This window comes from Falco cherrug, chromosome 3 (assembly GCF_023634085.1).
Source record: "Falco cherrug isolate bFalChe1 chromosome 3, bFalChe1.pri, whole genome shotgun sequence".
Lineage (NCBI taxonomy): Eukaryota > Metazoa > Chordata > Aves > Falconiformes > Falconidae > Falco > Falco cherrug.
Genome location: NC_073699.1, coordinates 37,302,916 through 37,329,002, shown reverse-complemented (window position 1 = coordinate 37,329,002; position 26,087 = coordinate 37,302,916). Strand labels below are relative to the sequence as shown.

The 26,087-nt window shown below is 43.8% G+C and overlaps 1 protein-coding gene across 2 annotated transcripts in view; it reads right to left on the bottom strand.

The window, feature by feature from the left end:
* The window catches only part of ZNF704 (zinc finger protein 704), a 97,852-nt gene extending 72,415 nt beyond the window's left edge, over positions 1–25,437 (bottom strand). For both annotated transcript variants that reach the window (XM_055704407.1, XM_055704408.1), the window contains exons 1-2: positions 25,150–25,437; positions 3,675–3,922 (exon numbers count right to left, since the gene is read on the bottom strand). In XM_055704407.1, the coding sequence (XP_055560382.1) occupies positions 3,675–3,922; positions 25,150–25,431 (530 nt within the window). In that variant the 5' untranslated portion in view covers positions 25,432–25,437. The remainder of the gene's footprint in view (positions 1–3,674; positions 3,923–25,149) is intronic.
* Positions 25,438–26,087: the final 650 nt, after the last annotated feature.

The window sequence follows — 26,087 nt, the reverse complement described above, 5'->3', positions numbered from 1 at the left end:
TTTGTAAAAAATTCAGCAAAAGAAAGTCATGGTCTCTAAGCACGTAACAGAGAGAAAAGTCTGCAGTATTTTTGCAAGATGAAATAGAAAATGTAAACAATTAACTTTAAAATTGGATTTAATGTCAATACTAAAAATATTCTACATGCAATAAAATATTCAGTTCAAATCTGCCACATTTAGCCTCACATTATTACTTTAAAGAGCTGCCCCATGAAGCACCTTGAATATGTCAGGACTTTGATGGTAAAGACAACCTCCTTTGTACACTGAAGACCCCAGTTCAGGTCCTTGCTCCAAATGCAAAAGAACATGAACCCACACCTTCCATGCTCCGGACAAGTGCGTAACTGTCGGGCTCTCAATTAGTATGGATCTGCCCCTTCTCTCCAGATATCATTGAAAAACAAAACTCTAAAGCATCATTGTTTTCCATTAGTTTCTCATTCTCCTGTGCACACACGTAAGACAGCCACCAGCCTGTCCCTGCTCTACAGTTCCACCTACTGTAATTTCAGCGCCACCTGACCACCTATCACCTGAAACACCAGGGACTCAGTCAAGATATTTTCACACTTCTGAAATTTCAGAGTCTATAAGTGATAATGAAAGCCCTGTGGCTGACTGCCTCAGAAGCAACATTTATTATGCCAGTGTTTTCTGAATTGTTAAGTATTTTGGATACTGCCTGACAAAGACCTTCATTCTTATTCACTAAGATCCCTAAAAACGGATAAAATGGGATGGATCTTGTTTCATTTTGTGGTTGAAGTGAAGTATACTTATCCATGTTACCAGCTCTTTGGCAGACACAACAGAGCTCTTATGGAGATACTCATATGCCCTTGTTAATAAGGATTCTGCAGTATGGTAAACTTCTGTCTCAAAATCACTTGCATATTGTCCTGGGTTTAGTGAGATACCGCAAAATTTATCGTTACCCTTTACTTTTGCATCTGGAGTGAGGTGGGTAACCATCTCATTTCCACTAAGGTTTTCAAACTAAATAAATAGCAAGCTTAATTTCCATAGCATTTTTCTATGTCAAAACCATAGCTGGAAGTTTTTTTGCAAGGAGGACGTATGTAGCAATAAGAAACTGAACATATTAAACACCTTATTTCTCCCATGCTTTTGTAAACATCATCTGATTAATTCAAGATGACTTTCCGCAAATGGATACAATAAAACTGCAAAGGCGGATGGATGTTCTCATCAGAGGAGAGGACAGTCAATTCAACAGGTCCTGCCAGGAGGTAAAGGGAGGAGTAACTCACCTCTGGGGAACATGCAACTCCATCAGTGCAGTCCTAGACAGAAGACTGGAAGGGGCTTATAAAGAGGCAGGAGACTGTCAAATGTGTGGACTCTTACCTTTCAGAGAATATGACTTAAAGAGATCAAACCGTGCTGAAGAGGAAGAGAGACTGGGCATTCCCCCCATTACAACAACAAAGATTTATGAGAATCTCCAAGCAAATCTCCAAGCAAAGGTTTTAGTCCATTGTGGCCCAGTAATTCACCTCACATTAAAAATGAAACTTAAGCTTGTCTGCAGAACTGTAGCAAGACTGACCAAGATGTTTATGAGGCTATTGAATTTAAACTCCAGGTTTGTTTTCTACTTCATTCTCAAATTCTGCTAACGCAGCACTAAACCCGCATGTCTGAAAACATGCGACAATCTAATACGATCAATTCTGTGTTCCCAACAAAATACAGAAAAAAAGAACAATTTTAGAAGACACCTTCACACATGAACTTATTTCCTATCTTCTTAAGTATCTTGTGCTCAACAAGTGGTGTCACAATTAGTCTTAAGAAGGTATTGAAGATGTTTATTCATCCTCTTTTCCACCTTTTTGGGGAAAAAATATCCATCTCTCCAAGGAAGGATGATTTTGCAGCTACAGAAAAAGGGAGCTTGACTACTTCTTCAAGTAGATTATCTGCATGAAGCAACACAAAAAGGCACTTGAAACCTGCACCTTAGCTGTCTGCATTGTAAAATGGAAATGTTAACATATGGTTTGAACAGGAGGCTGGACTAGGTGACTTCCTGAGGTCCCTGCTGACCTGAATTTTCTGATGATCCTATTTGCTTTGACACACATAAGAGTGAACGAGAAGGGCACTCAGCTATTACAGGGTTGATTACTGGTGAAAATCTCAAGTAAGTATCCTAACATTTGCAAGATTTTAATGCACAGCTTTTTACTAGGTATATATGGGGGGAAAAAAACCCAACCTGTCAAAATGCTCGCGAACTTTGTGGTTTTCACAAGTGTCATCTATGAGAGACAAAGGAAAACAATCGTCATCCTGTTCTGGATGATATGGCAGAACCTGCTGGTTATGTTGGTTATTATAAAGAAAACAAACCAGTAACAAACAAAACATCCAGTTTTACTACATATTTTTTAAGTGGCACTATAAACTTGGAAGGTGTTTCACGGAATATTATGTGCAAGTGAATTTACCAGGCAGATTAAGAAAATACATTTGCAGATAGACTGATGGCAACAGAAAATCATGAACAACAGAAAGAAAAAACACTTTTCATCTGGCAACACAGAATACCAAATTTGTTGTCAGTTTTTCACCATTGATAGAAGTGAGTCTGTTCAGCATTACTGGGTGTTTTTCTTTTATACTAATGTTAGCATTTCCTAGAGGAATCATTCCCTTTCTCTCTCAAAGCAGCGATGCCCTTTCCCAAAGTCCAAGGTTCTAGACTCTGTATTTTCAAGCCCCTTCTCTTTAAATCACTAATCAGAATGAAATTCTCAGTTTCTCCTTCTCTTACTATCATTTCACTTAAATATCAAGAAGAAAAAAAAAACCACAAATAATCCTTCAATTTCCTGCTGTGACATAATGTCAAGTCTCAGATTAAAGAACAATTATTTTTCTCAAATTAGTTTGAAGTGTAACTGTGCAGATGCGAATGCTTAAGACAAACACTTATGTGCACTCACAACAGATCCTCTAGGAATAACAAATTAAAAAGCAATACCAAATCCTCAAATCTCCATTTTGTATAAATTTGATTTCCCAGCATTGGCCTTCCCTCACCACTTTTTTCTGTTAATTCATTTCATAGAGTACATGACCCAGCTGTGTACCTATACAGGGATGTAACAGAACATAAAATACTACAACCTCACTATGCAGCGTAAGCCACTGCACACTCCCATGAGTATAATGTGGCTGCAGGTATGGCAGTAAAAAATAAAATAAAAATTTAAAAAATTACAAAAAGTTGCTAGCAGATAAGATGATTATGTGTATAATTCAGAAGATTACTTCTTGGGGTAAAGCTGGGTCAACAATCTCTTTGTATTAAGACAGGTCCTCTTCTGAGAGTACCTCAGTTGCAGCACGTTCTAAAAGCATTAACATTGCAAAAGCAGTACAAAGTGGTACCCTGCAGATGGTCTCAGTTTCTGCTACTATTGTTTTCAATTTTCTAGCAGATCTCTCAAATAGTGGAGTTGTGATTAACTTTGGACTGCCAGGAAATGAATACTACTAGTCTTAGTAGTTCATAGTATTGCTTACCAAACTTGCCTCTAATATCCTATTAAAAAAAAAAAAAAATTAAAAAATGGGAAGAAGAAAAAAGAAAAAAAGGCTTAAAACAAAACACAACAAAAAACACCAACTCTCCTTACCTTGCTGGAGGCACATCAATATTTGAAGAAACAACCTTGCGCTTCTGTTCCAGAAGGCAAACCGAACGAGTGTTTTCCTTTTCATACTCATGAGCTCTGTTTGGTTTTTTGGTCTCTGCTGTTTTTAAATCTTCCTCCTTTGTGGTGAACAGGAGAAACTGTTGGTCTGGCAGTTTTTGACTGATGTCACTTTTTACATCCTCCTGTTGAAATGCAGGGAAGGTCATTTCACGCTTGATGCTGGCTGCCTGTAAAATTGAAAGCAATTATTCAATTTTCCTCTAATTCTCCTAAAATGGGGGGAGGGGAGGGGGGGAACCCAATGCCCACAGGCATTTATTTCTAATTAGTTCTTTGAATCAGAGAATACCATTTCTTTGCCCTTCAAAAATTCTGAAACTGCCATTAATTTCTCAACAGTGTTGGAGAAAATAAGCAATTCTTGTCCATTTGATAAAGCAGTTACCTCTTAATGTTAAATCAAAAACGTATTTGAATTGGAATATCGGAAACTGCAGTCTGTACAACATATATTTAATGTACACACACACATCTGCACTGCATAATTATTAAAAGAAATCCTAGCTGTCCTCCTCCTAAAATTCCAGGTGAGAAGTCAGAATTTATCCAAATAAAAGGCAACCAAGAAATTGAAGCGCTTCTGACAACTTACTGGATTCTTTAACAGCTGTATTTGTAAATGATGGTTTCTTCAGGAGCAGAATAATAATAATTCACTATGATCCAACTCGGCTGCCAGAAGGCAAAGGGGAGCAAGCGATACCAGCAGGATCTCTGTAAGGAGCCCATTCAGCAATAAGAAGCACGGACACACACAGAAGCGATGTCAGGCTGTCCCTTTGGCTGCCAGCACTTCCCAGATCTTTAGGTCTGCTGCTTCCCATAAGCAGTGACTCCCTAAGCAAATAAGTATCTTATAAACTACCTCTCAGGAATACAATGTGTTGGTGTTTATACAGCAAATGATTGCAGGGTTGCAGTGAAGAGCAGGGAAAGCCAACGGAACCAAGCCACTCCATCTTCTCAGCAAGAAAAACAAAGCTCAGGACCTAGATTTCCTTCTGAAACGCCACTCTCTCACCGGCCGTGCTTCCTCAGCTTCACAAGGCAGACCTACCTCACAGGCTGTTGAGAGCCTCTCGTTCTGCCATACATCTGGCCAAGCGCCTCCAGCCCCTCAGCCTGATAAGGTTCCTCAGGTCCCTGCCTACCAGGAGCATCTGCTAATGGGTTATTTCAAGTTATCTGTGCTTTTCAGATGAGCAGCTTTAACTGTGAACTTGCCAAAAAGTCCAGAAGATGCACCAGGGAGGCAACCCTTGCACCCAACCCAAGCAGCCAGGTAAAATATAGCCCAGCAAAATGGCTGCCTGTCCCACCTTGAGTAGAGGTACTTCCACACCACCTCGGAGAAATCCAGACACCATCTAGGACTTGGTAACTGGATTTTTAGATGCTTGTAAATTACTCCTGAACTTTACAGTGGAGAAATCTACAATGTGTCACCCTCTGATAGCAACAGCACCAAGAAACTGAAAATCTTATGTAAATTCTTCCCTCACTTCTCCTTTTCATCATCCAAAAAAAATTTACATCAATGTATGTGTGCATATATTTATGCATAAAAATCTATAAAAAATATATTCCTCTCTTCACAGATCTTCCTGTCTATAGCTTTCATACCTCAGCAGATATAAAAAAGGATTCAAGCAATCTTAAGTTCGCGGGAAAGACAATCTTGCCAAGGTAATTTTGCTTTGTCCAGTAAAATATGCAACATTGCTAACACATAAATATTTAGAACAGATTACTTAATTGTCTTATTCTACTGTTCCCATGGAAGGGCTTCTTTTAGCAGTTGTTTCAAGAACAAAACTAGAATTGTTACTTTATGAATGTAAATAGTAGAAAGAATTAGTCATTTTACACTTCTTCACACACAAACAGATGACACATTACCAAAAAAATCTTCCTGGAAGACAAAACAGTCAGCATGTGATCACACAGAATTAAGACAAGACATATAAACAACATAAATTTAATTCTGATTTAATGATATTTTTAAAAAAACCCTCAGATTTACAATAAGCTTTTTATTGAGTGAGGACCTCAACAGATACTGAGTTGCCTTCAATTTTCACGAACATTGACGCAGAAGTGATGCACTAAAGCAAACAAAAATAATTTAAAAAAAGCCTGAAAACAGCCAAGTTCCTATATCCAGCTGCTAGAAATTATATAATGCCAAACACAGGTGTATATGTAAGACTTGAATTCCATCCTCTCCATTGCCATATGGTCTTCCATTGCATGACCACATACCTTTTCCTTCCTCCCCAAGATTTCCACCTCATCCGGTGCAGAGGACAGTGCTGTGCAGGGCGAGAGCAGTTACACCCACTGTGCACAGTAGAGTGCTGGCGTGCACATGTACGAGGCAGGACCCAGCACCCTCCTCCTTGCTCTGCACAGCCCTTAAAGAAAGCACGAAGAGCACAGGAGAGATGCAACCTCCCTCCTTCCCTACTCTCCAATACCAGACTGAACATGGTATTCATCAGGATGGCTTTAATTTTTTGTAACCCAATAAATCCTTGATTTTAACAAAGAAAAAAATCATTGATTTATGGAACTGTAATATTTTATTCCATTTCAGCAAGCATAGTGCGCCATACATGATTAAGTTTCTTTACAGACCTAAACAGTGACAATAAAAAAGGTTGCAGACTCAGACTACAGCTGTACAAATAAACCCTAAAACTTAAAAAGCAGAATACTTTTACTGTGATACCAGATAATCTATTCATAGATATCAAAATTATTCACATCCACTTCAAATATATTCAAATAACAACTTAGTTTTTACATGCTGACATGCCATAATTAATAGCTGACCCCATGCAAGCATATGGAAGTGAGGACTGACAAAAAACATACAAGCAAGTGCTCAAGTTGCAGACCTGCTGCCAAGCAGTTCAGGTCCTTTGGCTAAATGACCAGAAACAGCAGAAGACCAAATCCAACGCTTAGACCAACTCTCTTCCTCCTCTCCTTCAGTTTTCAACAGATGTTTGGAAATACTAACCTCCTAAATGTTCCCTTGAGATCGACTGCAGAAAAAGAACCTTTTCTGCTTTAAAAGCAGGTGGTCATGAGGGAAAGCCAAGAATTTCCCTTGGTGGCCACTCTCTGGTAGCTTTCTCCTGCTCCACAGGCAGTTTTTTCTGCTTTAATTGATCCATGTCTATGGCAGCCATTTCCACTTGATACACCTGCCCTATCTGGAAGGGTACAGGGTCTTTTGCTGGAAATCCAACCACTTACACAGGCAGCCATCGACGTCGGGAGTGCAGAGGGCCACAGTCACTTCACTTAGTAGGTTCCCTGCTTTGTGGCAAACACATTGATTAACCACCAGGACACCCCTGTTTTAAAGCTCTGCTTCACCATCTCTCGCATTTTGGAGGTATCAAGAACAATTTCCAATATATCTTTCCAGATAGGTTAACTTTTTTGTCATATCTTATCAGGAACTTCCCCCCCCCCCCCCCCCCCCCCCCCCCATAGATGCTTTATATTCTTTTAACCACTTTGAGACTTGTGGTGGTCCTCTAAGTCCATAACACATTTCGGCAAAAAATTCATGGAAGGTCTAGTCCAAGCAGACCCAGCCGGCCTTGCAGCCGGCCAGATGTTAACACCATAAACGCAATTTATTTCAGCTTACTTCCAATACTTTGTATTTCCCTCTCCTTAGCTGGTCTCAAACTCCATGATTACATCGCTCCCTAATGGTTTGCCCTTCCTTGTCATCATACCTCTGTTATTTGCCGCTTTACTGCCTCCAGTACTAACTGCTGATAAAAACTTAAACTTTTTTTCCATACACTTGATTAATTATCATTCATACAAGCCATTTTGTAATAGGCTAACTTTTTCCATGCAACTCATTGCATATTTTCACCCTTAAGCCATGAGCCACCTTCAGCGTAATTTCAACCAAGTCCTTTGCAGCCTGGCCTCAGGCAACCAACATCACTTGGAAGTTTAGTCACTGAAACAGGAGTTATAATTTTATTAATGCAAATTTTAAAGAATAGCTTTGCTTCTGTCTGCAGTTACCCGCACCTGCCTTTGGCAACTTTCCTCCCATCACCATTGGGCAAGGGAAACTTTTGATGTGCCACTGCTTGGAAGTGACAGATCAGTACTACGTACACCTTCCTCACAAAAGTCAGCTCTTTGCACAGCCCCACAGCTGGGGTCTGGTCTCGCTTTACTCCTTCCACTGCCTTGCAGTAAGCACTGGTCTTCCCATTAACTCTCCTCTGAGTTTTCAGCACCTAATAACACAACCATTTCCACAAACTTCTTCAAAGGCATGAGATGGGTCACAGAATGTTCTTCCCTTGCTGATTTTTCAGTATTTTAACTTGCCAAGCGCAGCAGCACAGTGCTGTGGCAGCCCTACTCTGGCGGACCAAGACAGGTGCCACTTAAACCAGAGAGTTTGGTAGTCTTCCTGCAAAAACTAGAATCAGTATCTTGCTTTTGTTTCTAAGCAGAAACTATTAAACAAAAAAAGCAAAGTGTTTTCATTTCTGTTTTGAAGTTGTCAAGACAATGGTATATATTTAGGTTGAGGGGTTTACTTTCAAGCGAAAGCTCTTGTTTGATTCATTATTATTATTATTAAAGTGATGAAGTTTAATACTCCATGCAACAGCTGAATTATTACCACAGTTAATATTTTCAGCAGTATATTAATAATTTTTCATTGCAAAAGCCATCTTAACCTGCCTATAGAAACTTGTATTTGGTGGCATCTTGTCATAACCAAGTTGCTAATTCTGAACTCCACATGGCCCAATCAAGACCATGCATTGCAGTGGAAGTCTTGCCCAAATTAAAGCATGCTCAACATCAGTGCAAATTTTGAGGAATTCAGAGGAATAATTCTTTCTATAGAAGATGTGCAGACTGCAGTTTTTCAACAGCTTAGGCCTTAACTTATCTGCAGTCAATTCTTGTTATGCCCAAAACCACATCCTGTTAAGATGCTCACACTGCAGTCAAAGTTCAGTCTTCTCCAATTTCAGTTGGAATTTCAGCTTGAATTTTGCCCTGAATGGCAGAAAAATTATTGATCAGACAGCTCAAGTATTGAATCACCTAGTCAAAAATCAGCAAACTCTAGAACAGATAGACCTATCACATTTATACGTAAATGCATAGACTTATGTTTGACAGACTATATATGTCATCTCTTGAGTACAACCTGACTGGGCTTTAGCATCTTCTCTTGCTTCTGGTGCTTAAAAACTGAAATTACTTATTTTTAAGCAGTTTGCTAGCATTTAACAGGCATTAAGATGTCTGTTTCCTATACAATGGAAAGTATTAAACTCTCAAGAATATTAACATCATTTACCTGTATGTGACCCTAATGCATAAAAATGTGCCTTCAAATGTAAAAACTGACTCCCACCTATGTTCTTTCATATTCCCTATATTTTTGTGCAGCACCTGTGCATCCAGGTGGGCACACCAGGAACACAGATCTCATTTTTAACAGGCTTTGTGAGGGTCTACACAGACAGATGGCAACAGAAAAAAAATTTGAAAGAATTGCCATGCCACATACCTTGCCTACTTTGCTGACTGTTTTATAAACAACTCAGGGGCTGGTTTACCGATGAGAAGTCGGGCAGTGGACGTGATGGAAGTACACAAGCAAAGAGCAGCTGCCCAGCACAGAGCGTCACTGCGACTGAAGCAGAACTGCTTCCAACCCTGTGACTCAACCCAGCATCTTCAGTGAAGCTATGCTGATTTACAGCAGGTGAGGAAGATCTGGCCATACATGTGATGGCATCTGCCTGCCAAGAAGCAGGTAAGCAAACAGGCGAGGCTTGTGTCATGCTCTTGGGGAGGACGGCAGTGAGCCCAGCAGGCTCCCCTGATCTTCTGCGGGCCACTGGCTAACTCCTATTTCTGCTCACATTGTCTACTGGGATTCTGGAAGGACTTAGATATCTGAGCAAGTCCCCTCCATGCAGTTTGAATCCTAGAGGCCTGGATAAATTAATCTTGCAACTATGGCCTGTTTTGTACTATTATACTTTGTTCATAGATGAAAAGCTCATTCTACAACAGCAGCAATAAAAGTACCTCTAAACCCACTAAAAATATTTTACGAGGGTGGAAGGAAGTATCTGTACAAAAGCTGACTGCATCCAAAACTCCCTATTAAAAAACCCCAAACACTAGCAGGAATACACTTTGGAAAACTAGCTGCTTAAAAACCCCCACTTTATCTTAATAATTCTGATGCCACTGCTATGTTCCCATTTTTGTACAAACTTCCTTTTCTCCCTTAACTTGTAAAGCTATACTTCCTTTACTTCAGCTGCAGGCTACCATAACTGGACTTAACCCCAGTGTCACTTCATTCCAAAACCAAGACCACTCACAAGCCACACTGGCTGCTTTCCAGGTTGGGGGGAGGCAGGAGAGGGGGGAACACGCTAATTAAAATACACATTAAAAAAACCCACCACCACCACCACAGTCACCCAACACACCACTCCAATTCTGGATATATTTGCACTGTCAATAGATAAATAATTTTAACTTAATTGTGAATCCTAGCCTTATGTACAATATTAACACTATATAGCTGTTAAAAAGAACACAGTTCAGATGGAAATCAAAAATCCTCATCCTGATCTACTATGTAATCAGTTGGTCTAATTCTATCAAAAAGCTCTTTTGATTAAACATCAATTAAAACCCACCAACAGCTACAAGACAGTTTAGCACCAGCCAACCTGATGTATAACTCTTGTTTTTTATAAACAGTTTTTTCATTCTGACTTTGTGACCATCTCTTTCTGTTTTCTGAAATAGATGTAAGCATGCCAAGTGTTAGGGACAGCCAATAAAAGTTCCATCTGGTAAGAAGACAAAAGTCACAGGATTTTTTTTTTTAAACAAGGCTTTGGCAACATTTTTTATCCGCTACAGAACAAATAGGCAGCTCAATGAGCAAAGTGAAAGAAGGAATCAATATATTATTATTGTATTAGTATATTAATGGAAAACAATAATGAAATGGATATATTTAACATGATATACATTTTAAAAGTTCAGCCAAAACATGAGCTCAGTAACTGCAAGACTGTTTTCAGGCCAGCCTGAACAGCTAGGCTATGCTCTAGGGACAAGGATAAGCCACTACTTTTCTGAACAAGAAAGAAATTGGGAGTAAATTCACAGCAAAATACAACAAGCAGCAATGAGAAACACCAAACTTATTAGCAAGGTAACACCATGCAAGTAAAAAAATATTTAAATTAAAACCCAGAAGGACAAAGGTTTTGGTTTATTCATACTGCTTTGTACAGTACTTCCAGTTCAAGTTCCTGTAATAGAGATTTTTATGTAAAAAGACTCTAATTTTTGCCATCCCAAAACAGCATCCTCACTGAAAGGGAAGAATGCATTGAATTTCACCAGAAATCTCTATTCATACTGGAAGACAAAGAGAAAAGACAAATTCTCATAATGATGCTTGGAAATAATCTGCCATGAATTTCAATGTATTATTACATTTTCGAGTATACTTTGCATTTAATTACTCACTTTACCAGTGGTTGCTCATTACACATAAACCATGTCAATCTAATCACTCTAAGCATTTGTAAACTGCTGTTCCTCTGTAACAATACGGAAGATAATGCATTTTAAGGTCACTGTAAGTGTTCTTTACAATATATAGTATGCATTAATGTATAGTAATGTAGTAAATTTTCAACAAGGGTAGGACAAAGTCCTATCTTCGCAATTTGACTGAATATACAAAACCATCCACAGAATATGTTTTCTAAATATTAAAATACAAATCTAAACATTTTTGTTATCTGGATTCACAATATGGTATTAGGCAGCAAGACCTGGAGTCAGCAAGAAGTTTCTACCCTTTCACCATCATATGTACATCAGTTCTTGTCTGGCTAAATACAACTCATCTACAGAAACCACGCACCCCAGCAGCAGCCTAAGGTGTTTCTGAATTATACAGCATCTACCCAGATGAATGACAGAAACTTTCACTTCCACATTCGAAATTCAGTACCCATCCAGGTACCTGTTGTATCTAAAATGAAACAATAACTAACCTCTGACTTCTGAAATTCTGCACTAACTGGCACAAGAAGTATAGATGTCATTAAAATTAGACAGAGAGGTGTTACCAAGATTACAGGCAGAGACAATGAGGAACACTGGGAATCCATGGCCCTTCCCCTACATGATTTTCAGGTCTAAACAAAAAGGATTCAGAGGTATCTGAGCCTTTTTCTTTCTACCACATGAACAAAGGGATCAAGATGTAGAAGTATGGCAGCTTCCTTTCCCATCCCATTCACAGCCATAGGAAGTTCCTTACAGAAAAGTATGGGACATGACTTCTAAGATAATCAGACACTAATTAGTAACAATTACCAAATATTAATACTAATTGTAGAATGTGTGCATCTTCCAGATTTGCTTGTAATGTTTAAGTCTCCAAGAAGCTGAAAGACAGGGACAAGGAGCAGAATGAAATCCCCATAGTCCAGGAGGAAACAGTCACCTGTCGCCCCACTAGACATAGGTGGAACCAGATGGGATCCACCTGGGGGTACTCAAGGGAGCTGGTGGAACAGCTTGCAAGCCACTCTACATCATTTATCAATGGACTGGCTAACTGGGGAGGTCCCAGAAGACTGGACGTTAGCCAATGTGACACCCATCAGCAAGAAGGGCAGGAAGGAAGATCCAGGGAACTACAGACATGTCAGCCTGACTTCGCTGCTGGGGAAGGTCATGGAGCAGATCATTCTGAGCGGCACATGCAGGACAGCTAGGGGATCAGGCCCAACCAGTATGTGTTTATGAAACACAGGTCCTGCTTGATGAACCTGATCTCCTCCTATCACAGGAGGACCTGCCTAGCAGATGAGGGAAAGGCTCTCGATGTTGCCTGCCTGAGAAACTGGCTACTCATGGCTTGGATGGGTGCGCTCCATGCTGGGTTAAAAGCTGGCTGGATGGCTGAGCCCGAAAAGGAGTGGGGAATGGAGTTACACCCAGCTGGTGGCTGGTCACAAGTGGTGTTCCCCAGGGCTCAGTATTGGGGCCGGTTCTGTTTAATGTCGTCATCGACGATCTGGAAGAGGGTATTGAGTGCACCCTCAGTAAGTTTGCAGATGACAACCAAGGTAGGTGGGAGTGTTGATCTGCTTGAGGATAGGAAGGGTCTACAGACGGATCTGGAAAGGCTGGACAGATGGGCCAAGGCCAATTATATGAGGCTCAACAAAGAGAAGTGCCAGGTCCTGCCCTTGGGTCACAACAGCCCCATGCAGCGCTACAGGCTTGGGGCAGAGCTGCTGGGAAGCTGCCTGGGGGAAAATGACCTGGGGGTGCTGGTAAACAGCTGGCTGAACATGGGCCAGCAGTGTGCCCAGGTGGCCAAGAAGGCCAACAGCATCCTGGCTTGTATCTGCAATAGTGTGGCCAGCAGGACTAGGGCAGTGACCATCCCCCTGTACTCTGCATCGGCGAGGCTGCACCGTGAATGCTGTGTTCATGTTTGGGCCCCTCACTACAATACAGACAGACATTGAGGGGCTGGAGCACAAGGCTTATGAGGAGCAGCTGAGGGAACTGGGGGTGTTTAGCCTGGACAAAAGGAGGCTGAGGGGGGACCTTATAGCTGTCTGCAACTACCTGACAGGAGGCTGTAGGCAGATGGGGGTTGGTCTCTTTTCCCAGATAACAAGAAACAGGACAAGAAGAAATGGTCTCAAGCTGTGCCAGGAGAGGTTTAGATTGGATATTAGAAAAAAATTCTTCACTGAAAGGGTGGTCAAGCATTGGAACAGGCTGCCCAGGAACGTGGTGGAATCATTAAGTGTTTAAAAAACATGTAGATGTGGTGTTAGGGACATGGTTTAGTGGTAGACTCAGTAGTCCTGAGTTAGCGACTGGACCTCATGATCTTAAAGGTCTTTTCCAACCCAAATAATTTTATGAAATAACACTGTGCTCTCCATTCTGTATATGCTGGGTATGCAAATGGATGACTTGCAGTCACTATTCTGCAAACCTGGCTAGCTGGCTTCAAGTGGATGGCAGCCCCCAGCCACGGCATCTCTGGAAGGATCTCAGCAGGTCTTTCAGCCCTGTTTTCCTTTTTTTTTTTTAAATAAAACAAGCCCCTGAGAAACACATTGCCTCTAAACATCTTAAAATTAAGAAGCTAGCTTGGAAAGCCTTAAACAGAAGGGAAGTGGAGGATCACAACTGCAAAAAACAGGTTCATGTTTCATTTAGCAGTCCTGTTGCTGCGCTTCAAGCTTTGCTAAACACGCTCTCCATTGAGTGCCTGGGTACTCTACCAAGCTAAAAACAACTTGGCTGGCCAGGAATGGGCAGCCATAATTTAATTCCCAATTACTGGTTTCACAAACAATGAGTTTAAAATGAACTAAACCAATTACCTACCGCATCTTCTCGCAGCAACGTACATGCCTGGCCACGCAAGCAGGAAGCGTGCCTCCCAGGCAGTAGGTTCCCTGCAGTGAAAGCAGCACGAGCAGCGCCCAGTACTGCTGGAGCAAACTGTGGCCATGCACAGGACCAGAGAGGGACTAGAAACATGTGCCCTGGGCTGGCCAAGGAGCACTGAAGGACAGAAGACATGATACACCCAGGTCTCGCTGGCCGCCTCTGGGAAAGTTTAAAAAAAAACTTAAATAAAACCAAGCATGCTCATGTGGAGTAGCAGGGAAGTTCAAACAAACTTTTTTCTTCTTATTTCTGTTACATGTAATTACAAGCCGTAATTAGCGAGCGCCATCAAATCAGGTGTTCTTACTGCATTGGCTGAAGCTCTCAAACCTCCTGTCACGGTATTTTCTATGGTATGCCTATGAACATCTATTTTCTCTAAAATGGTGATTTTTCCTACTTGTAAGAATGTAAAGAGGGTCCTAGAAGCCTGTGGCAAAGTACCTACTGTCTTTGCTGTCCGCAATTTTGATTCTGCTACTGTCTTTGCTGTCCGCAATTTTGATTCTGTCTACGTTCAAAAGCTGTACATGACAGCTTAAGTTTTCAGTAGCTTCATACAGCCTTGTGTATGGACTGTCTTATGGACAGAAATATCCATCTGGCCTTTATTTCCAAATTTCACGTGCAAATAAAATATCTTTCGTTTCAACTATTTCAAGACCACTGCTGAAGATGTATGAGAAGCTCCACTTGTTTCTCTTTTCACTTGCTGGTGGTTTGGGATCAGTAAGGATGGCAGCAGTTCAAAGCAGAAGGGAGAAACACCATCACTTCTTCTATCATCTAATTCAGGATGAAGCAAAAATCAGGCCATATAAGAGGCAGTGGGGAACTCCCCACACTTAGCAGAAGATGGTGGAAAGGCTGCCTCACTGCTCCTCAGTAAGAATCCCTTGTTGTGTTCACCTGCACTTGAAAGCCTTCCTCCTCTGTCTGGATAGACACACATAGCGGAGTATGTCTAGTGAAAAGAAAAACAGATGAGCTTTATTTTCAAGATCTCTTGCAAATAAATAAGGTACAGAGATGTGTGAGATTTCTAAGGGTGAAAACGACTGTCTGACTTTTGAAGCAGCCTGCCAAGATGAGATGCTGCAGATCCCAGATTAGTTAAAAGGGTATGGAAATATAATCCATTTGCCTTAACATCCTGGAAATAAAGAGACTTTCCTCTTCTTTTGTTTGTTTGTTTAAATAATGGGTTTTCAGTGAAATTAAACCAAGGTAGTTCACAGACGCATCCACCTGTTGTAACTTCTGAATGAAATAGGTGCTGTGAATGAAAGCTTCAAGGGCCAGTGCTGATCCCTGAAGCTGAGACCCTGCAGAAGATATTATAAGATCAGAATTAAGCATACATCCTTATCTCCTCTAACTTATCTTGAGCCTTCAGAAGAGATGAACAAGCAAGGAGTGTTGCCCCCACTTAAGAGATTCTCTCAAATCTATGTTCAGCTCCAGAAACAACATTTAGCAGTTTTCCTGTTCAGAGTGGGAGAGGTGCCAAAAAGGGAGTTTATTTTTGGGTCTGACTATGCAGAGAAGTAGTATCACAGAGTTTCATCTCATTATCCCTGGAAGCAATGGAACAACACTGGTAGAAACCCGCAGAAGCCAAACGTGACTGTCTCTTCCTCAGCCACTCCAGAAACCAGCCCTCTATCAAACCGCTTTTGATGGATTTGATTAACAATGCAATGATGTCTCATGGGAGAAAAGCCTTCACAAAGAGCCTGAAGCACAATCAAGCCCAGATAAGTACAGCCCAACCAAACAGCTGCTGTCCTCTAAAGGAGGTAGGCTTGCTCCCTTTCTCACCCTCCTTTTCCTCCCTATGCATGCCCTAATTATATCATCCTATCTTTTCCTCTGCACCATCAAGATGCTTGACAAGCCCTTCCCCAAGTCACCTTAACTTACTGAAGTTACATAGTGTACACTCTCTGCTGCATGTGTTTCCTGCTGTTCCAGTAGTCTGCAAAAGCACACAATGAATTCTGGCGCAAGCCCAAGGTAGCTAGTGCACGGCTGGAAGAAGGACAGGGAGAGGAGTGCTTTACCCTTTTTGGAACTAGTGAAACATTAAGTCACCTCACCATGGCTCCACAAACTCCATCTGGTTTTACCCAGTGCCTGGGCACAAAGCATATTGTGCTGCAAAGACTGCTGCTCCTGCAGAGGGACATACCAGCATGGCAAGAGAAACATCTGCAAGGCCAACCAAGCAACCACTTCTCTCCTGCTGAGAAAGTAAGGACAATTGTCTAGAACAGTGGTGGCCATGCATGTTGAAGAAAAATATCACTGTAAATGCTTAGCAACCACTAGGTTCACCCTTATTAATTTTTCTGCTTTTTCCATATAGTTCTGTTAAGCTAGATGAGAACCACTTTACATGGCCTTATGAACCACAGGCTGCAGAGCAACCACCACTAATCTAGACCTAAAAGCAGCACAGCATTCTCTTTAGAAGTATTTTAAAGCAGAAAAATCAGATTTTTTTTTCCCTTTGGCAGTACTTACATTTGTCACAATTACATCAAAGGAAGAGACTTGTTGAGAAATACAAGGTCAAAAGCACTGTTGATCCAAAGAGAGTTCTTTCCACTATTTCAAAGGGATATGCATGTATACATAAAAGATCAGGCTGGCTCAAATGTTTAGCTGGCCAATTTTGCAAAGTCCAGTTTATAGAAGGTGATTGTACAATTTGTTCTCTATGTCAGTACGATGCAGGCATTAGCCACATCATCTGCTGAAGCACAAAAAATGTAAGTAACCATCCAGTCTTATGAATGCCTGTCCTAATTGCACCGCCCATCTAAAGTTCCAGTAACTTTTTATCCATTATGTTAGAAAAATACATGAAAGATGGTAAAACAATGAGCTATATAATGTCACACTTTAATATCTAATCATTGAGGCATTTTACCTTCCCTCTGACTCTGTGTCCAGTGATCATAAAGATCTTCTATAGTATGAAGCAATACTTAAAAATTATTAGGACTGGTCTGGAAAGATTTTAAGACTAATGGATTCACCCTTGTGGTTACATAGTTGGGCTGAAATCCCAAATCTGCTTAAACTAGCAGGACTTTTCCATCAACTTCACCTGAGCATTTTAAGGAAATTTGATTCTTTATGTTTTGCAAAACCACCAATAAAGATATCTGTATTTTTATCCAAAGTTCAAGCAACAGAAGTTGTTCAGTTTCCTGTCTTCATTAGTTTTGCTGTCAGACAACAAATACCACCCACACATGTACTTTTTAATACAATGAGACAAATGTCACCACAATCATTATTTGGGATTGGGAAAGTTTGGCAAGGTGGCAGAGCGGTGAAAGTGATCCCATCACTGATTGTTCAGCAACAGCAGTCACATTAAATTCCTACATGCTCTGTTCAGGAACACGCTACAGTGACAAATGTCAACACAAGTTCATGAAATTGAAGCTGATCACCATATATTCACTTTATATTTCCCTTTCAATTTTCACAAATTAAAAAAAATACTAGTAAGAATTTCTCTCTTAGCCTACTGTCCTGTAGTCTTCGGGCTGGCCTCAAGCAGCAGGAATAGTCAAGCTACTCACTATTTTTAGAAAGCAGTAATCAAATAAATCACGTGAATTATAAAGCCAATGGGCACTCCAATTCTGAGGGGGGAAAAAAAAAAAGACAAAAGAATCATTGCTCAATTCACAGCAGTATTTACAGAGCAGACACCAGCAAGGACCAGCATGTTCCCTACTGCCCAAGCACCAAAGCTCGCATCTTTGAAACTGGCACAGTCTGGGGCACAGATTTATCATACAGTCTGCTAAGATCTCTCTGGTGCTCTCATATCACTGGAATTTCTAATCTTGCAGCTGGGAAAACACAAGAGTAGGCCTCAAGGGTTCAAAACTGCAGGACCATTAGGCTTCTCCATAACCTTGGCACAGAAGCAAGACTGGAAGAGCACAGGGTCAGGAAAGGCACAGATGGTCCATGCGTCTGTACTTGTCACAGGGCACATTACAAATGTTAATTACCAGACCATGACAAGCCCTTTCTCAATACGTAGTTTCCAGATGAAAAAAAAAAAAAAAGAAAAAAAAAGTCACTTCTGTCTTTAAGAAGGAGGGCCCAGGGAACTACATGCTGGTCAGCCTCAACTTGATTCCTAGGAACACGATGGAACAGCTAATCCTGCAACCTATTTCCAGGCACGTGAAGGACAAGGAAAATCATTGTGAGCAGTCAGCATGGCTCCACCAAGAAGTCACACTTGGCTAGCCTGACGAGCTTCTAGGATGAAATGACTGGCCTGGTAGACTGCGGAAGAGCACTGGATATTCTCTATCAAGACTTCAGGAAGGCTTTTGAGGCCCTCTTTCATAACATTCTCATAGACAAGCTGCTGATGTATATGGGCTGTATGAGTAGGCACTGACATAAGCTGGAAGCTGGCTCAACAGACAGACCCAGAGGGTGCTGATCAGCAGCACAAAGCCTAGTATGAGGCCAGTAAATGGTGATACACTCCAGGGGTCAATACTGGATCCAGTCCTGTTCAAGATCTTCATTACTGATCTGGATGATGGGGCAGAGTGCATGCTTAGCAAGTTTGCAGATGACACAAAACTGGAAGGAGTGGTTGATACACTAGTCATGCTGCCATCCTTGACAAGGGACCTTGACAGCCTAGAAAAATGAGCCAACAGGAACTTCATGAAGTTCACCAAGGGGAAATGTGAAGTCCTGCACCTGGGGAGGAAGAACCCCAGGCACCAGTACATGCTGGGGGCCACCCAGCTGTAAAGCAGCTTGGCAGAAAAGGTCCTGGCATCATGGTAGACACCAAGTTGAACATGAGCCAGAAATGTACCCTTAGGGCAAAGAAGGTGAATGGTGGTGTCCTGGGCTGCACAGGACAAAGGATTGCCAGCAGGTGGAAGGAGGTGATACTGTCCCTCTGCTCAGCACTGGTGAGGCCATACCTGCAGTGCTGGGTCCAGTTCTGGGATCCCCAGTACAGAAGAGACAGGGACATACTGCAGACGGTCGAGCAAAGGGCCACCAGAACAATTAAGGGACTAGAACACCTTCCTATAAGGAAAGACTGAGAGCTGGAACTGCTCAGCTTGGAGAAGAGAAGGTTCAGGGGGATCTTACAAATGTCTACAAATAGATGAACGGAGGGTACAAAGAGGATGGAGCAGGCTCTTTTCAGTGGAGCCCAGTGACAGGACCAGAGGCACCCGGGTACACACTGAAACAGAGGTTCCCTCTGAACGTCAGGAGACAGTTTTTTCATTGTAAGGATGACTGAGTACTGGCACAGGTTGCCCAGGGAGGTTGTGAAGCCTCTCTCCTTGGAAACATTCAAAAGCCATCTGAACACAGTCCTAGGCAACTGGCTCAAAGTGGTCCTGCTTGAGCAGGAGAGGTGGACCAGATGACAACCAGAGGTCACTTCCAACCTCAACGATTCTGTGATAAAGACTCATCAGCACCTCTCTATCCACCAGTACATACGGCATAACTGAAGGCAGACAACTGATCATTCTCAATTGAACTCATTCCAGACTGAAAAAAGTCTAGCAAATAAGAATCAAAACTGTTAGTGGCTCCACTGTACCTCTTTATTTTCACATCGTTAACAGTTTTCTAATACAATTCCTTTTATGGGCAAAGTGGTTATAGTTGGTCTGTGTCCCACAAACAACAAAAAAAGTACATTAAAAATCCTCAGCAAAGTACTCCCACTCATTCTTTATTATGGGACAGTAGAGAAAAATTACCATCTTATAACCTCACCACCCCCAGCTCTGCCTCCAGTAACCCATACTATGTAAGCTTTTTTTTATTTTTAATAAGGAAGAAAACAAAAATATCCCAAGTCTAGTTGTGCAGTTTCCACACCAACTTCACTAGACAGGTTTTCACTCAATGACTGTAAGAAACTGAATGAAGTTTGAAATTTAAAAATCAGACAGGTTTATATACCTCCAAAGAAATGGCTAGGCTGCTGGTGTTTACCTGCTTCTCTTATTTCACTCTTTAGTTGTTCCCCACTGTCCACCAGTATCCATTAATTATCCCTCTTGTTACTCCTCAACTTTGCAGAAGAGGGTAGAGCAGGATCATGCTTGTTCTGAGTTTGCCCACAGCCTAGCCTAACAGGTCCCTGCACCAAGATCAGAACATGAAATCTAATGTTCTAATAAACAGAAGTATTTATAGAAGTATCTTTAACATTATTAGTCTGAAAGGGAACATTTCAATTTACTTTTAGGTTAGCATGCAAGTTCCTAACGTGTCTTAGAGATCTCTCCACCACTAAGCAAATCTGGTATTTGAGGTCTGCATTTTGCAAACTGCCTGTTAAAGTATATTTGCACACACGTATGAAAGCTAAATTAAATAGCACTTCGCTAATCAAAGGGGAAAAAAAAAAAAGTTTGTTTTGCCCAAGATGGGCCTATAGTCCATTCAAACAAACTGGAAGTTTGATTTGAAGGACAACAATGAATGCACACTAGGCTTTAGAAAGAATGCAGAGAAAAGGAGCAGAGAGTGAATTCAACCCAGCCAAACAACACACATTAGTAACAGGCAACTGGCTTCTTCCAGACAAACTCTGAAGATTCTTCTTCATCCTATCTATCACACAGATGTCTCTATCTTTTTTAAAAAAAGACAAAACCCAACCCATAACAAAACAAATTGACAAAAATCATGTTGAAAATCATACTTTTTCCCCGGATTAACCTAGACTCCCACCAACATCTGTCATTCCCACTCTGAAACCTCTGGGACAGACTTGCATGTTCTCCATACTTCTGATCTGTTGCAAATTCCACTTCACAAGGGGGGGGGTGGGGTGGGGTGTAAAACTGAGCCTAGTGTGCTTGAAGTTGAAGTCTTGCTTACACAGCTTGGGCTTTCATATTCCTCCTGTGTCACAGCACAGCTCTCTAAGCAGATGAAGAGCGAGGCATATTTCCCATGATTTTGGGAGCTGCATATTTGCAGGAGGAAATCCATTTGTGGGAAATTCATCCTTCTGAACTACCAAGAAGTGCTCACAGACAAGCCAGTATCTGGAATGAGTAATTTTACATGGGCTTAGGGTAAGGCAGAGACCGTGGCAACATAATGCTTGAGGAACAGGAGTAGCCCCCACAATCAACTGGATTACAAATATCCTGGGTTCAAACTCTCAGCCTGTAGGTAGAAACTGGGCTGGAAATAAAGTGGCAGCTCAACTGGGCTAAATAGAAGAAAGCACTAACCCCTTTCTATTCACAACAGTAGAGAAAACATTGCAACATGTTGGCAAGTTATCACAAGCCCATGTTCAAAACCAGCTCAAATCCTCAACCATAGTGCTCTAGTAGTTTACAGGCAAATTAGCATAGCTCTGCTACTTGCACTGGGACTTGCTTGTAAGTACCAGAAAAACACAGCATCACAGACCACTGACGACCCTGCTCCAAAACCTTCTCTCCGTATCACTGAAACCAGCTGTTTCCATGGAGTGAATTAACCCCTGCGTGGTACTAACATGGCTGCTTGTGGAATCGGAACCAAGCTCCATACAAAAGATGAAATAAACAGGACTACAAATTAATCCACGCTTCAAGACAAAGTACTGGTAATTACGCTATTTATTCTTTTTTCATCTCATTTCAAATGGCTGGAAATCTAGATGCAGCCAATGCAGCAAGTATGAGCTGGACAAAGTTTCACAAGCAAAATGAGGTCTGTAAAATCAGCACCTTAGTGTTACTCAGATGAAAGAACTAGTTTTGCCAAAATAAGAAATCCTAGCACTTCTCAAAAAGGCTGTCAAAGACTCTCTGGCTACTCTGTCATTACCCACCAGCTACACACAGCATGCTCTTGCCTCTTCCAGCATTATATTAAAATAGACAGAGGAAAAGAGAGCAACAGAAGTGTTCTCCAGCATCCTCCACCTGGACATCTATGCAGCTAGGGGAATACAAAAAAGCAATTTTTTTCTCTTCCCCATGACCAACAGTCTCTCTCACTCTTTTTTCACATCTGTTCTCTTGTCCCAATACTAGAAATTGTCTTTTAAAGTACTCCTTCCTCTCTCTATACCCTCAAACTTAAGTGTGAAGTTCAAAACCAGACTGCCAGTGGCACAACCACACAGGGGACTTCTTTCTGGTGAAGACAACACAGCTATAAGACCTGATGGTGCAGGTACTTTTTTCATCTTGACCAGTGGACCAAATTCTCTTGCACTTTTAAAATATATTAATTACACTGCAGATCCTATGATGCATTCATCCATGTATCACAGGCGCTCCACAGAAGTAACTTTGTGAAGAGCCCGTGAAACCGCTAGTTTTAAAATGCCATTCCACCTAATGGGACAGATATTAAGTGTACATGTACACCATCTGTATCTACACCACACACCAAAACATTGTGTGCTGCTTTCTAGTTGCATTATCTGGATACCATATACTGCAAAAACAGCACCTGTACCACTCTGCTTTCACGTCTGATTAAATTCTGAAGCTCTTCAGGATGTCTCTTATTCTGAAGGGTAATGGACCCTGCAGCAATTGATGCCCTCTCCCACCAGTGAGCACCCCTTCAATTCCCTTTGCTCCCAGACCCTAAGTCGGAAGGCCAGGTCTGAGAGTCAAATGTTGCTGACCCCATGCGCCAGTTCCCTGGCAGGAATCCTGTCTGACAAACCACAAGCCAGGCTGTGCCAGTCCCATTACCCTCCCGCGGTTTTGCAGTTGGACCTCTGCATTCATTTTATGCCCGCTTCTCTCACATTTAATTGGTTGCTTGAAAATTACCTGGAAGAACCCTTAGCTTAAACTTTATGTACTCCTCTGATAACAATCCCTAAAGAAATATATAGAAACCAAAGACAATTCCTTTAAAATGTTAAATTATAACAGTTTTTCTAGCTTTTAGTACTCCAAAGCATAAATAGTGAAGAGCAAGAACAAGTTATGACAATTACAAGGGTTTTTCCAAAGAGGGTAAATACCTGCACCCGGTTACCAAAGATTACTTGAGAGTTTATTACATAGACTATAAGTAGACTGACACACATTACTCCACTCATCTCATCTATGAAGCAGACCTACAATCCAGGGAAGCAAACACACGAAAGCACAATGTTCTTATATGCACATACAGTCTTAACTGCAAGGCAGAAATATCAACAACCTTTACTTACATTAACAGACCTACTACACAAAAGCATGTTGAGGGCTGACAAAGAGAACAGTAGACTCCAATAAAAAGAAAACTGTACACTGCCACATTATAGGCAGATGACACCTATGTAATCCAGTTGATATTTCAGATTACTGTGCTCCACTTGAGAACTTCACACTTTTCCTTTACTATGTACAGGGGAAGTTTCTCTAAGCTTCCTCTATCACTTGTTCGTTGCCATGGGGAGACTGATGGGACCAGAAGCCCATTATGGTGCCCTTCATCCTTAGGCTACCAGTCAAGTGTCAAAAGGTCTTGTAGCAACAAAGCTGTCCCAGGCTGTCAGGCCTCAGTAGCACAGACAGTCTGACCCAGGCAGACAATAACCACATCTCGTTGCCTTTGACAAGACTTACTGAAGAGCTGCACAGACAGGGTCAAATGACCCAACTGCATCACAATTACCCTGTCCCTGCTATAACAAACTTGCTCTGAAGCTATATGGGGATAACCTGTATTTCTGCTGCTGCTTTCTTTTAGGGATTTTTTTTGTTGTTTCGTTGGTTTTGGTGTGTTTCTTGGTTTGCCCCCCCCTCCCCCTTCTGTAGATACAGAGAAGACTCCAATGGTAACTACTAGGCCTATCCCGATCACTTGCTAAGTAAGAATCATTACCTGGATTTAAAAAAAAATGAAATAGTCAAAATAGATACCCTTTAAACTTTCATGCACATTTGTTTTCCCTAACTAGGTTGTTTCCTAACCTATGACTCGAACACTGCCCGGACCTACTCACAGACTTAACCCTACTATCCGGGTTAGCCCAGGAGAACGCTAATTACAGAAAAACCCTCACGATAAAATAATTAAGCCTAGATCTGCGGGATTTCAGCCTGCAAGCATGTTCAGCAGGTTGCTTCAAAACGCACCAGGCTCACAGGGCTGCCCGAGCACACGCAGATGGGATCCGCACCGGGCCTCTGCGCCGCACTGCTGCACTCGGAAACTTTTCACAAATCGCCCCCCCCCCCCGCCGGGTCTCCTTAGCACGGCCACCTTCCCCCGCCCTCGCCGGAGCCCCCCAGCGCCCTGCCCAGCACCGCGCAGCCCCCACCACCCGTACGCACGACACTGGTCCTGAAACAACCGCTGCGCAGACGGCCAGGCTGCACGCCCCCACCGCCCCCCAGCAGCTCTGCTGCCGCGCACTTTGCCCGCGGAAGACCTAATACTCGAACTACTTCAGGTAGCAGCAACTCCCCACGCACGCCCCCGTCCAGCCGCGCAGCTGCCCGCACCCGCCGCCCCCGGGAACAGCTCGCCGTCCTCCCGGCGGGCCGCCGCCGGCACCCGCTTCCTCTGGGACCGGCCGCCCCGCCACGCAGCACCTCGGCAGCGCCGGGGGCCGCCCCGCCGCCCGCCCGCTTCCACTCCCGCCGGCAGCCGCAGGCCGCCCGCCCGGGGCGGGCCGCTGCGGCCGCTCCCACCGCTCCCCCGGCCCGGCCCGGGGCACCGGCCGGCCCGGCCTCGCTGGCCCGGCACCCTCGCCCGGGCCCCTGCGGCGGCACCGAGCCGGGCCGGGCGGCTGCCGCCACCGCCCCGCTCCCGCCCTCGCCCTCCCGGAACGCACCTTCAGGCTCCCCCGGAGGGGGCCCTTGCCGTGGCCGGTCAGCGCCGGGGGGGGGCTCCCCAGGCCGCCCTCCTCCTCCTCCTCTTCCTCTTCCACCTCCACCACCACGTCCTCGTCTTCGTCCTCCTCCTCCAGCGCCGCGGCAGAGCCCTCCCGCCGGGGCGGCCTCCAGGCGCTCTCAGGCTTGGGGGGCCGGACCCCGTCCGCCTGCGCGGCCGCCGGCCCAGCGCTCAGCCGCCGGCTGCCCATGCTGGAGCGCTTGGCCAGGCGCCGCGCCTGCATGGTGCCTCCGCCCGCCCGGCCCGGCCCGGCCCGGCCCGCCTCCCGCCGCGCTCAGCCCCGGCTGCGGGCAGCGGCCCCGCCGCCGGCGCGCAGCGGCAGCGCCGATCCCAAGGGGCGGCGGCGGCGCTCACCGGGAGACGGCGGTGGGTGTGTGCGCCGGACGCGCCCGCGCCGCGGCCATGGGGCCCCGCGGGCGCGGCGAGGCGGGCCCGGTGCCGGTGCGGCCGCCCCGCCGCTCGCCCACCTGCTCCCGCCGGCCTCCTCCGCCGGCCTGCCCGTCCGACCCGGCCCGACCCGGCTGTCGGGCGCGGCGCGGGGTCCGCTCCCGCTCGCCCTTCTTCGCCGCCGCCGGTCCCCGCACCAAAACCCGGACTGGATTCCCGCCGACCGCGGCTCCGCCAGGCGCTGCGCGGAGCCGCGCTGCCTGCCCCCCCCGCCGAGTTTCCCTGCGGAGCGGCGCCGGCCCCCGCCGCCCACCTGCGGCGTCGCGGGGAGCGGGGTGCCGGGCCGGCCCTGCCGCCCTGCCCCCGCCGGCCGCGGGTCTGCTTAAGCGGCGGGAGGGCCGGGGGTGCCCGGCAGCCTCCGCATGCGGGACAGGCTGCCAGGCGCTTCGCGTGCGGGTGCGGTAAAACGATTTCACCTCTCCGCAAAGCACA